General features: G+C 54.2%; 1 protein-coding gene across 1 annotated transcript in view; it reads left to right on the top strand.

The window, feature by feature from the left end:
* Window positions 1-11,668, top strand: part of LOC132390520 (FACT complex subunit SSRP1-like) — a 112,751-nt gene extending 101,083 nt beyond the window's left edge. Inside the window, exons 15-16 of the mRNA XM_059963137.1 lie at window positions 11,148-11,286; window positions 11,484-11,668. Of these exons, the coding sequence (XP_059819120.1) occupies window positions 11,148-11,286; window positions 11,484-11,531 (187 nt within the window). The 3' untranslated portion in view covers window positions 11,532-11,668. The remainder of the gene's footprint in view (window positions 1-11,147; window positions 11,287-11,483) is intronic.
* The last annotated feature ends 1,332 nt before the right edge of the window (window positions 11,669-13,000 follow it).

Raw genomic sequence — 13,000 nt, 5'->3', positions numbered from 1 at the left:
TGTTTCCTATCGTGGGGGAGTCTAGGACCAGAGGACACTGATAGAGTGGATGTGGAGAGGATGTTTCCTATAGTGGGGGAGTCTAGGACCAGAGGACACAGATAGAGTGGATGTGGAGAGGGTGTTTCCTATAGTGGGGGAGTCTAGGACCAGAGGACACAGAGTGGATGTGGAGAGGATGTTTCCTATCGTGGGGGTGTCTAGGACCAGAGGACACAGATAGAGTGGATGTGGAGAGGATGTTTCCTATAGTGGGGGAGTCTAGGACCAGGGGTCACAGATAGAGTGGATGTGGAGAGGATGTTTCCTATAGTGGGGGAGTCTAGGACCAGAGGACACAGATAGATTGGATGTGGAGAGGATGTTTCCTATAGTGGGGGAGTCTAGGACCAGAGGGGATAGATAGAGTGGATGTGGAGAGGATGTTTCCTATAAAGGGGGGAGTCTAGTACCAGAGGACACAGATAGAGTGGATGTGGAGAGGATGTTTCCTGTAGTGGGGGAGTCTAGGACCAGAGGACACAGATAGAGTGGATGTGGAGAGGATGTTTCCTGTAGTGGGGGAGTCTAGGACCAGAGGACACAGACAGAGTGGATGTGGAGAGGATGTTTCCTGTGGTGGGGGAGTCTAGGACCAGAGTACACAGATAGAGTGGATGTGGAGAGGATGTTTCCTGTAGTGGGGGAGTCTAGGACCAGAGAAGACAGATAGAGTGGATGTGGTGAGGATGTTTCCTGTAGTGGGGGAGTCTAGGACCAGAGGACACAGTTAGAGTGGATGTGGAGAGGATGTTTCCTGTAGAGGGGGAGTCTAGGACCAGAGGACACAGATAGAGTGGATATGGAGAGGATGTTTCCTGTAGTGGGGGAGTCTAGGACCAGAGGACACAGATAGAGTGGATGTGGAGAGGATGTTTCCTATTATGGGGGAGTCTAGGACCAGAGGACACAGACAGAGTGGATGTGGAGAGGATGTTTCCTATCGTGGGGGAGTCTAGGACCAGAGGACACAGATAGAGTGGATGTGGAGAGGATGTTTCCTATAGTGGGGGAGTCTAGGACCAGAGGACACAGATAGAGTGGATGTGGAGAGGATGTTTCCTGTAGTGTGGGAGTCTGGGACCAGAGGACACAGATAGAGTGGATGTGGAGAGGATGTTTCCTGTAGTGGGGGAGTCTAGGACCAGAGGACACAGATAGAGTGGATGTGGAGAGGAAGTTTCCTATAGTGGGGGAGTCTAGGACCAGAGGACACAGATAGAGTGGATGTGGAGAGGATGTTTCCTATAGTGGGGGAGTCTAGGACCAGAGGACACAGATAGAGTGGATGTGGAGAGGATGTTTCCTATCGTGGGGGAGTCTAGGACCAGGGGACACAGATAGAGTGGATGTGGAGAGGATGTTTCCTATAGTGGGGGAGTCTAGGACCAGAGGACACAGATAGATTGGATGTGGAGAGGATGTTTCCTATAGTGGGGGAGTCTAGGAGCAGAGGACACAGATAGAGTGGATGTGGAGAGGATGTTTCCTGTAGTGGGGGAGTCTAGGCCCAGAGGACACAGACAGAGTGGATGTGGAGAGGATGTTTCCTATCGTGGGGGAGTCTAGGACCAGAGGACACAGATAGAGTGGATGTGGAGAGGATGTTTCCTATAGTGGGGAAGTCTAGGACCAGAGGACACAGATAGAGTGGATGTGGAGAGGATGTTTCCTGTAGTGGGGGAGTCTGGGACCAGAGGACACAGAGACAGAGTGGATGTGGAGAGGATGTTTCCTATCGTGGGGGAGTCTACGACCAGAGGACACAGATAGAGTGGATGTGGAGAGGATGTTTCCTATAGTGGGGGAGTCTAGGACCAGAGGACACAGATAGAGTGGATGTGGAGAGGATGTTTCCTGTAGTGGGGGAGTCTAGGACCAGAGGACACAGATAGAGTGGATGTGGAGAGGATGTTTCCTGTAGTGGGGGAGTCTAGGCCCAGAGGACACAGACAGAGTGGATGTGGAGAGGATGTTTCCTATCGTGGGGGAGTCTAGGACCAGAGGACACAGATAGAGTGGATGTGGAGAGGATGTTTCCTGTAGTGGGGGTGTCTAGGGCCAGAGGACACAGATAGAGTGGATGTGGAGAGGATGTTTCCTGTAGTGGGGGAGTCTAGGACCAGAGGACACAGATAGAGTGGATGTGGAGAGGATGTTTCCTGTGGTGGGGGAGTCCAGGACCAGAGGACACAGATAGAGTGGATGTGGAGAGGATGTTTCCTATGGTGGGGGAGTCCAGGACCAGAGGACACAGATAGAGTGGATATGGAGAGGATGTTTCCTATAGTGGGGGAGTCTAGGACCAGAGGACACAGATAGAGTGGATGTGGAGAGGATGTTTCCTATAGTGGGGGAGTCTAGGACCAGAGGACACAGATAGAGTGGAGGTGGAGAGGATGTTTCCTGTAGTGGGGGAGTCTAGGACCAGAGGGCACAGATAGAGTGGATGTGGAGAGGATGTTTCCTATCGTGGGGGAGTCTAGGACCAGAGGACACAGATTGAGTGGATGTGGAGAGGGTGTTTCCTATAGTGGGGGAGTCTAGGACCAGAGGACACAGAGTGGATGTGGAGAGGATGTTTCCTATCGTGGGGGTGTCTAGGACCAGAGGACACAGATAGAGTGGATGTGGAGAGGATGTTTCCTATAGTGGGGGAGTCTAGGACCAGGGGACACAGATAGAGTGGATGTGGAGAGGATGTTTCCTATAGTGGGGGAGTCTAGGACCAGAGGACACAGATAGATTGGATGTGGAGAGGATGTTTCCTATAGTGGGGGAGTCTAGGAGCAGAGGACACAGATAGAGTGGATGTGGAGAGGATGTTTCCTGTAGTGGGGGAGTCTAGGCCCAGAGGACACAGACAGAGTGGATGTGGAGAGGATGTTTCCTATCGTGGGGGAGTCTAGGACCAGAGGACACAGATAGAGTGGATGTGGAGAGGATGTTTCCTATAGTGGGGAAGTCTAGGACCAGAGGACACAGATAGAGTGGATGTGGAGAGGATGTTTCCTGTAGTGGGGGAGTCTGGGACCAGAGGACACAGAGACAGAGTGGATGTGGAGAGGATGTTTCCTATCGTGGGGGAGTCTACGACCAGAGGACACAGATAGAGTGGATGTGGAGAGGATGTTTCCTATAGTGGGGGAGTCTAGGACCAGAGGACACAGATAGAGTGGATGTGGAGAGGATGTTTCCTGTAGTGGGGGAGTCTAGGACCAGAGGACACAGATAGAGTGGATGTGGAGAGGATGTTTCCTGTAGTGGGGGAGTCTAGGACCAGAGGGCACAGATAGAGTGGATGTGGAGAGGATGTTTCCTGTAGTGGGGGAGTCTAGGACCAGAGGACACAGATAGAGTGGATGTGGAGAGGATGTTTCCTATCATGGGGGAGTCTAGGACCAGAGGACACAGATAGAGTGGATGTGCAGAGGGTGTTTCCTATAGTGGGGGAGTCTAGGACCAGAGGACACAGAGTGGATGTGGAGAGGATGTTTCCTATCGTGGGGGAGTCTACGACCAGAGGACACAGATAGAGTGGATGTGGAGAGGATGTTTCCTATAGTGGGGGAGTCTAGGACCAGAGGACACAGACAGAGTGGATGTGGAGAGGATGTTTCCTATCGTGGGGGAGTCTAGGACCAGAGGACACAGATAGAGTGGATGTGGAGAGGATGTTTCCTATAGTGGGGGAGTCTAGGACCAGAGGACACAGATAGAGTGGATGTGGAGAGGATGTTTCCTGTAGTGGGGGAGTCTGGGACCAGAGAACACAGAGACAGAGTGGATGTGGAGAGGATGTTTCCTGTAGTGGGGGAGTCTAGGACCAGAGGTCACAGATAGAGTGGATGTGGAGAGGATGTTTCCTGTAGTGGGGGAGTCTAGGACCAGAGGACACAGATAGAGTGGATGTGGAGAGGAAGTTTCCTATAGTGGGGGAGTCTAGGACCAGAGGACACAGATAGAGTGGATGTGGAGAGGATGTTTCCTATAGTGGGGGAGTCTAGGACCAGAGGACACAGATAGAGTGGATGTGGAGAGGATGTTTCCTATCGTGGGGGAGTCTAGGACCAGAGGACACTGATAGAGTGGATGTGGAGAGGATGTTTCCTATAGTGGGGGAGTCTAGGACCAGAGGACACAGATAGAGTGGATGTGGAGAGGATGTTTCCTATCGTGGGGGAGTCTAGGACCAGAGGACACAGATAGAGTGGATGTGGAGAGGGTTTTTCCTATAGTGGGGGAGTCTAGGACCAGAGGACACAGAGTGGATGTGGAGAGGATGTTTCCTATCGTGGGGGTGTCTAGGACCAGAGGACACAGATAGAGTGGATGTGGAGAGGATGTTTCCTATAGTGGGGGAGTCTAGGACCAGGGGTCACAGATAGAGTGGATGTGGAGAGGATGTTTCCTATAGTGGGGGAGTCTAGGACCAGAGGACACAGATAGATTGGATGTGGAGAGGATGTTTCCTATAGTGGGGGAGTCTAGGACCAGAGGGGATAGATAGAGTGGATGTGGAGAGGATGTTTCCTATAAAGTGGGGAGTCTAGTACCAGAGGACACAGATAGAGTGGATGTGGAGAGGATGTTTCCTGTAGTGGGGGAGTCTAGGACCAGAGGACACAGATAGAGTGGATGTGGAGAGGATGTTTCCTGTAGTGGGGGAGTCTAGGACCAGAGGACACAGACAGAGTGGATGTGGAGAGGATGTTTCCTGTGGTGGGGGAGTCTAGGACCAGAGTACACAGATAGAGTGGATGTGGAGAGGATGTTTCCTGTAGTGGGGGAGTCTAGGACCAGAGAAGACAGATAGAGTGGATGTGGTGAGGATGTTTCCTGTAGTGGGGGAGTCTAGGACCAGAGGACACAGTTAGAGTGGATGTGGAGAGGATGTTTCCTGTAGAGGGGGAGTCTAGGACCAGAGGACACAGATAGAGTGGATATGGAGAGGATGTTTCCTGTAGTGGGGGAGTCTAGGACCAGAGGACACAGATAGAGTGGATGTGGAGAGGATGTTTCCTATTATGGGGGAGTCTAGGACCAGAGGACACAGACAGAGTGGATGTGGAGAGGATGTTTCCTATCGTGGGGGAGTCTAGGACCAGAGGACACAGATAGAGTGGATGTGGAGAGGATGTTTCCTATAGTGGGGGAGTCTAGGACCAGAGGACACAGATAGAGTGGATGTGGAGAGGATGTTTCCTGTAGTGTGGGAGTCTGGGACCAGAGGACACAGATAGAGTGGATGTGGAGAGGATGTTTCCTGTAGTGGGGGAGTCTAGGACCAGAGGACACAGATAGAGTGGATGTGGAGAGGAAGTTTCCTATAGTGGGGGAGTCTAGGACCAGAGGACACAGATAGAGTGGATGTGGAGAGGATGTTTCCTATAGTGGGGGAGTCTAGGACCAGAGGACACAGATAGAGTGGATGTGGAGAGGATGTTTCCTATCGTGGGGGAGTCTAGGACCAGAGGACACAGATAGAGTGGATGTGGAGAGGATGTTTCCTATAGTGGGGGAGTCTAGGACCAGAGGACACAGATAGAGTGGATGTGGAGAGGATGTTTCCTATCGTGGGGGAGTCTAGGACCAGAGGACACAGATAGAGTGGATGTGGAGAGGGTGTTTCCTATAGTGGGGGAGTCTAGGACCAGAGGACACAGAGTGGATGTGGAGAGGATGTTTCCTATCGTGGGGGTGTCTAGGACCAGTGGACACAGATAGAGTGGATGTGGAGAGGATGTTTCCTATAGTGGGGGAGTCTAGGACCAGGGGACACAGACAGAGTGGATGTGGAGAGGATGTTTCCTATCGTGGGGGAGTCTAGGACCAGAGGACACAGATAGAGTGGATGTGGAGAGGATGTTTCCTATAGTGGGGAAGTCTAGGACCAGAGGACACAGATAGAGTGGATGTGGAGAGGATGTTTCCTGTAGTGGGGGAGTCTGGGACCAGAGCACACAGAGACAGAGTGGATGTGGAGAGGATGTTTCCTATCGTGGGGGAGTCTAGGACCAGAGGACACAGATAGAGTGGATGTGGAGAGGATGTTTCCTGTAGTGGGGGAGTCTAGGACCAGAGGACACAGACAGAGTGGATGTGGAGAGGATGTTTCCTATCGTGGGGGAGTCTAGGACCAGAGGACACAGATAGAGTGGATGTGGAGAGGATGTTTCCTGTAGTGGGGGAGTCTGGGACCAGAGAACACAGAGACAGAGTGGATGTGGAGAGGATGTTTCCTGTAGTGGGGGAGTCTAGGACCAGAGGTCACAGATAGAGTGGATGTGGAGAGGTTGTTTCCTGTAGTGGGGGAGTCTAGGACCAGAGGACACAGATAGAGTGGATGTGGAGAGGAAGTTTCCTATAGTGGGGGAGTCTAGGACCAGAGGACACAGATAGAGTGGATGTGGAGAGGATGTTTCCTATAGTGGGGGAGTCTAGGACCAGAGGACACAGATAGAGTGGATGTGGAGAGGATGTTTCCTATCGTGGGGGAGTCTAGGACCAGAGGACACTGATAGAGTGGATGTGGAGAGGATGTTTCCTATAGTGGGGGAGTCTAGGACCAGAGGACACAGATAGAGTGGATGTGGAGAGGATGTTTCCTATCGTGGGGGAGTCTAGGACCAGAGGACACAGATAGAGTGGATGTGGAGAGGGTGTTTCCTATAGTGGGGGAGTCTAGGACCAGAGGACACAGATAGAGTGGATGTGGAGAGGATGTTTCCTATCGTGGGGGTGTCTAGGACCAGAGGACACAGATAGAGTGGATGTGGAGAGGATGTTTCCTATAGTGGGGGAGTCTAGGACCAGGGGACACAGATAGAGTGGATGTGGAGAGGATGTTTCCTATAGTGGGGGAGTCTAGGACCAGAGGACACAGATAGATTGGATGTGGAGAGGATGTTGCCTATAGTGGGGGAGTCTAGGACCAGAGGACACAGATAGAGTGGATGTGGAGAGGATGTTTCCTGTAGTGGGGGAGTCTAGGACCAGAGGACACAGACAGAGTGGATGTGGAGAGGATGTTTCCTATCGTGGGGGAGTCTAGGACCAGAGGACACAGATAGAGTGGATGTGGAGAGGATGTTTCCTGTAGTGGGGGAGTCTAGGACCAGAGGACACAGAGACAGAGTGGATGTGGAGAGGATGTTTCCTGTGGTGGGGGAGTCTAGGACCAGAGAAGACAGATAGAGTGGATGTGGTGAGGATGTTTCCTGTAGTGGGGGAGTCTAGGACCAGAGGACACAGTTAGAGTGGATGTGGAGAGGATGTTTCCTGTAGAGGGGGAGTCTAGGACCAGAGGACACAGATAGAGTGGATGTGGAGAGGATGTTTCCTGTAGTGGGGGAGTCTAGGACCAGAGGACACAGATAGAGTGGATGTGGAGAGGATGTTTCCTATTATGGGGGAGTCTAGGACCAGAGGACACAGACAGAGTGGATGTGGAGAGGATGTTTCCTATCGTGGGGGAGTCTAGGACCAGAGGACACAGATAGAGTGGATGTGGAGAGGATGTTTCCTATAGTGGGGGAGTCTAGGACCAGAGGACACTGATAGAGTGGATGTGGAGAGGATGTTTCCTGTAGTGGGGGAGTCTGGGACCAGAGGACACAGATAGAGTGGATGTGGAGAGGATGTTTCCTGTAGTGGGGGAGTCTAGGACCAGAGGACACAGATAGAGTGGATGTGGAGTGGAAGTTTCCTATAGTGGGGGAGTCTAGGACCAGAGGACACAGATAGAGTGGATGTGGAGAGAATGTTTCCTATAGTGGGGGAGTCTAGGACCAGAGGACACAGATAGAGTGGATGTGGAGAGGATGTTTCCTATCGTGGGGGAGTCTAGGACCAGAGGACACAGATAGAGTGGATGTGGAGAGGATGTTTCCTATAGTGGGGGAGTCTAGGACCAGAGGTCACAGATAGAGTGGATGTGGAGAGGATGTTTCCTATCGTGGGGGAGTCTAGGACCAGAGGACACAGATAGAGTGGATGTGGAGAGGATGTTTCCTGTAGTGGGGGTGTCTAGGACCAGAGGACACAGATAGAGTGGATGTGGAGAGGATGTTTCCTATAGTGGGGGAGTCTAGGACCAGAGGACACAGATAGAGTGGATGTGGAGAGGATGTTTCCTATCGTGGGGGAGTCTAGGACCAGAGGACACAGATAGAGTGGATGTGGAGAGGGTGTTTCCTATAGTGGGGGAGTCTAGGACCAGAGGACACAGAGTGGATGTGGAGAGGATGTTTCCTATCGTGGGGGTGTCTAGGACCAGAGGACACAGATAGAGTGGATGTGGAGAGGATGTTTCCTATAGTGGGGGAGTCTAGGACCAGAGAAGACAGATAGAGTGGATGTGGTGAGGATGTTTCCTGTAGTGGGGGAGTCTAGGACCAGAGGACACAGATAGAGTGGATGTGGAGAGGATGTTTCCTATAGTGGGGAAGTCTAGGACCAGAGGACTCAGATAGAGTGGATGTGGAGAGGATGTTTCCTATAGTGGGTGTGTCTAGGACCAGAGGACACAGATAGAGTGGATGTGGAGAGGATGTTTCCTATAGTGGGGGAGTCTAGGACCAGAGGACATAGATAGAGTGGATGTGGAGAGGATGTTTCCTATCGTGGGGGAGTCTAGGACCAGAGGACACAGATAGAGTGGATGTGGAGAGGGTGTTTCCTATAGTGGGGGAGTCTAGGACCAGAGAACGCAGATAGAGTGGATGTGGAGAGGATGTTTCCTGTGGTGGGGGTCTAGGACCAGAGGACACAGATAGAGTGGATGTCCCTCTGATCTACAACACTCCCCAGGGTCCCTGTCTACCTGTGACTCCGGTCTCAGAGAACTCTGTTGCTGTACCCCGAGGTCCCTCTGTCCTCCAACACTCCCCAGGGTCTCCGTCTACCTGTGACTACAGTCTCAGAGAACTCCGTTCCTGTACCCTGAGCTCCGTCCCCAGGGTCCCACCGTTCACTGTGAAATTCGATCTGCCCTTTTAGAACTTGTGTGAATTAAACTGCATTTGCTACCTGACCGCCCAGCCGAGTCCAATTCCTCTGTCATGTCAAGTGGAGTTACAGGTAGACGGGGACCCTGGGGAGTGTTGTAGATCAGAGGGACCTCGGGGTACAGGGACACAGTTCTGTGAAAGTGGAGTCACAGGTAGACGGGGACCCTGGGGAGTGTTGTTGATCAGAGGGACCTCGGCGTACAGGGACACTATTCTCTGAAAGTGGAGTCACAGGTAGACAGGGACCCTGGGGAGTGTTGTTGATCAGAGGGACCTCGGGGTAGAGGGACACAGTTCTTTGAAAGTGGAGTCACAGGTAGACGGGGACCCTGGGGAGTGTTGTAGATCAGAAGGACCTCGGGGTACAGGGACACAGTTCTCTGAAACTGGAGTCACAGGTAGACGGGGACCCTGGGGAGTGTTGTAGATCAGAGGGACCTCGGGGTACAGGGACACAGTTCTGTGAAAGCAGAGTCACAGGTAGACGGGGACCCTGGGGAGTGTTGTAGATCAGAGGGACCTCGGGGTAGAGGGACACGGTTCTCTGAAACTGGAATCACAGGTAGACGGGACAGTGAGGAAGGTGTTTGTCACGCTGGCCTTCGTCAGCCAGGACACCGAGTACAGGAGTCGGGAGATCACATCACAGTTGTACGAGACGTCGGTGAGGCTGCACTTGGAGTACTGTGTTCGGTTTTGGTCGCCCTGCTGTGGGGAAGATGCCATCGAGCTGGAAAGAGTGCGGAGGGAGATTTACGAGGATGTCGTCGGGACTCGAGGGACTGGGTTACGGAGAGAGGTCGGGCAGGTTGGGACATTATTCCCTGGAGTGTAGGGGTGACCTGACAGAGGTGTGTAAAACCACGAGGGGCACAGATAGGGTGAATGAACACAGACTTTTCCCCAGGGTCAGGGAACCAAGAACCTGAGGGCACCAGAGAGGGTGAAAGAGATTTCATAGGGGACCAGAGGGAAAACTTATTCACCCAGAGGGTGGTCCGTCTGTGGAAGGAGCTGCCGGTGGAAGTGGTCGAGGCAGGTACATTAACGACACTCGGACAGGGACACGAGTAGGAAAGGTTTAGAGGGATATGGGTGGTCCGTCTGTGGAAGGAGCTGCCGGAGGAAGTGGTCGAGGCAGGTACATTAACGACACTCGGACAGGGACACGGATAGGAAAGGTTTAGAGGGATACGGGTGGTCCGTCTATGGAAGGAGCTGCCGGAGGAAGTGGTCGAGGCAGGTACATTAACGACACTCGGACAGGGACACGGATAGGAAAGGTTTAGAGGGATACGGGTGGTCCGTCTATGGAAGGAGCTGCCGGAGGAAGTGGTCGAGGCAGGTACATTAACGACACTCGGACAGGGACACGGATAGGAAAGGTTTAGAGGGATACGGGTGGTCCATCTGTGGAAGGAGCTGCCGGAGGAAGTGGTCGAGGCAGGTACATTAACGACACTCGGACAGGGACACGGATAGGAAAGGTTTAGATGGATATGGGTGGTCCGTCTGTGGAAGGAGCTGCCGGAGGAAGTGGTCGAGGCAGGTACATTAACGACACTCGGACAGGGACACGGATAGGAAAGGTTTAGAGGGATACGGGTGGTCCATCTGTGGAAGGAGCTGCCGGAGGAAGTGGTCGAGGCAGGTACATTAACGACACTCGGACAGGGACACGGATAGGAAAGGTTTAGATGGATATGGGTGGTCCGTCTGTGGAAGGAGCTGCCGGAGGAAGTGGTCGAGGCAGGTACATTAACGACACTCGGACAGGGACACGGATAGGAAAGGTTTAGAGGGATACGGGTGGTCCATCTGTGGAAGGAGCTGCCGGAGGAAGTGGTCGAGGCAGGTACATTAACGACACTCGGACAGGGACACGGATAGGAAAGGTTTAGAGGGATACGGGTGGTCCGTCTGTGGAAGGAGCTGCCGGAGGAAGTGGTCGAGGCAGGTACATTAACGACACTCGGACAGGGACACGGGTAGGAAAGGTTTGGGGGACCGGGCTTTCCACAGCCAGTGTGACTGGTTTGGCTGGAAATGCAGTGAAGTGTCTAATTCTGCACCGTGGGACTCATCTCCCCCTTTCAGGGACTCCCCCAAGAAGTCGAAGGGGAAAGTGGAGAAGACGAGCTCTCGGACGACGTCCAAGAGCCCCGTCAAAGGGGTCAACGACAGCTACAAGAGCAAGGAGTTCGTGTCCAGCGATGAGAGTTCGTCGGGCAGCGAGGTGAGTGTTGGCGTAGGAGGGGGGGCCGAGGATCACGGCGCAGCGGGAGGGTACCGGAGTAGGAGGGGGAAGAAGGGCTGCAGGTCATGGTGTGGGAGTGGGGTGGGTGCGAAGAGGCTCCCATTGGGGGTTGTGATTGTTCTGTCTGGAAACATACTGACTGTCTCCCTTTATCTCCCCCACACCACACCAACCAGGATTCAGAAAAGGGCGCCACCTCCTCTGAGGATTCGGGGTCGGACTAGGCCGTGGGGCAGAGGAATTTCTGCCCCGCACCCGTTGTTGTCTTCGCTCCGGGGCGGAGTGAAGTGGGGGGGGGGCCAGGACTGTGGAAACCCTCCCCCCGGTTGAACAGAATAAAGGAAGTCTTTTTTTTTTGTAATCTCTCCTGTCGTGCGTTTTCTGAGTTCGGAGGCGTTTACGGCCTGAGTGGCAGGATTTTCATCAGGGTGGGGACAGTCCTCCTGTACGAGTTGGTGGGGTGCTTTCGAGTGCGGGCAGGGGGACGGAGCCAGCAGGTTGCGATTTATCAATCGCATTGTCCGTGGGGCGCGTCCACAGTTTGGCAATGCAGGCTTCGTCCCTCCCGTCCACAGACGGTCCTCTGCTCCCCAGCGATCAGACTTCATCGTCTGGATTCTTGACTGGCCGGTCGGCTGGGACCGCAGGCTCAAGATTCACCGGCTGTCGGGCGATGCCTGGACCGCGCTGGGGTTTTCAGAAGGTCTTCGACGAGGTGCCGCACGCGGGGCTGCTGAACAAGCTACAATCCCGTGGTATTACAGGAAAGAAACTCTCAATCCCTCGGGGTGAAGGAGCAACACCCCGTTTCCCACCTGGGTAGCTTCCAAGCTGTTGGTATGAACATTGATTTTGTGGCGTACGAGGGTAGGACACGCACCGTGAACGGAGGGGAGAGTCGAGGGACGGGGGGACCTCGGTGTATGGGGGTAGGACACGCACCGTGAACGGTGGGGAGTGTCGAGGGACGGGGGGACCTCGGCGTACGAGGGTAGGAGACACACCGTGAACGATGGGGAGTGTCGAGGGACGGGGGGGACCTCGGTGTATGGGGGTAGGACACGCACCGTGAATGGTGGGGAGTGTCGAGGGACAGGGGGACCTCAGCGTACGAGGGTCGGACACGCACCATGAACGGTGGGGAGAGTCGAGGGACGGGGGGACCTCGGCGTACGAGGGTAGGACACGCACCGTGAACGGTGGGGAGTGTCGAGGGACGGGGGGACCTCGGTGTATGGGGGTAGGACACGCACCGTGAACGGTGGGGAGTGTCGAGGGACAGGGGGACCTCGGCGTACGAGGGTAGGAGACACACCGTGAACGATGGGGAGTGTCGAGGGACGGGGGGACCTCGGTGTATGGGGGTAGGACACGCACCATGAACGGTGGGGAGAGTCGAGGGTCGGGGGGACCTCGGCATATGAGGGTAGGACACGCACCGTGAACGGTGGGGAGTGTCGAGGGACGGGGGGACCTCGGCATATGAGGGTAGGACACGCACCGTGAACGGTGGGGAGAGTCGAGGGACGGGGGGACCTCAGCGTACGAGGGTAGGACACGCACCGTGAACGGTGGGGAGTGTCGAGGGACGGGGGGACCTCGGCGTACGAGGGTAGGACACGCACCGTGAACGGTGGGGAGTGTCGAGGGACGGGGGGATCTCGGCGTACGAGGGTAGGACACGCACCGTGAA

This window comes from Hypanus sabinus, unplaced genomic scaffold (assembly GCF_030144855.1).
Source record: "Hypanus sabinus isolate sHypSab1 unplaced genomic scaffold, sHypSab1.hap1 scaffold_941, whole genome shotgun sequence".
NCBI lineage: Eukaryota > Metazoa > Chordata > Chondrichthyes > Myliobatiformes > Dasyatidae > Hypanus > Hypanus sabinus.
Note: the sequence above shows the minus strand (reverse complement) of the source record. Positions and strands in the feature narration are given on the sequence as shown.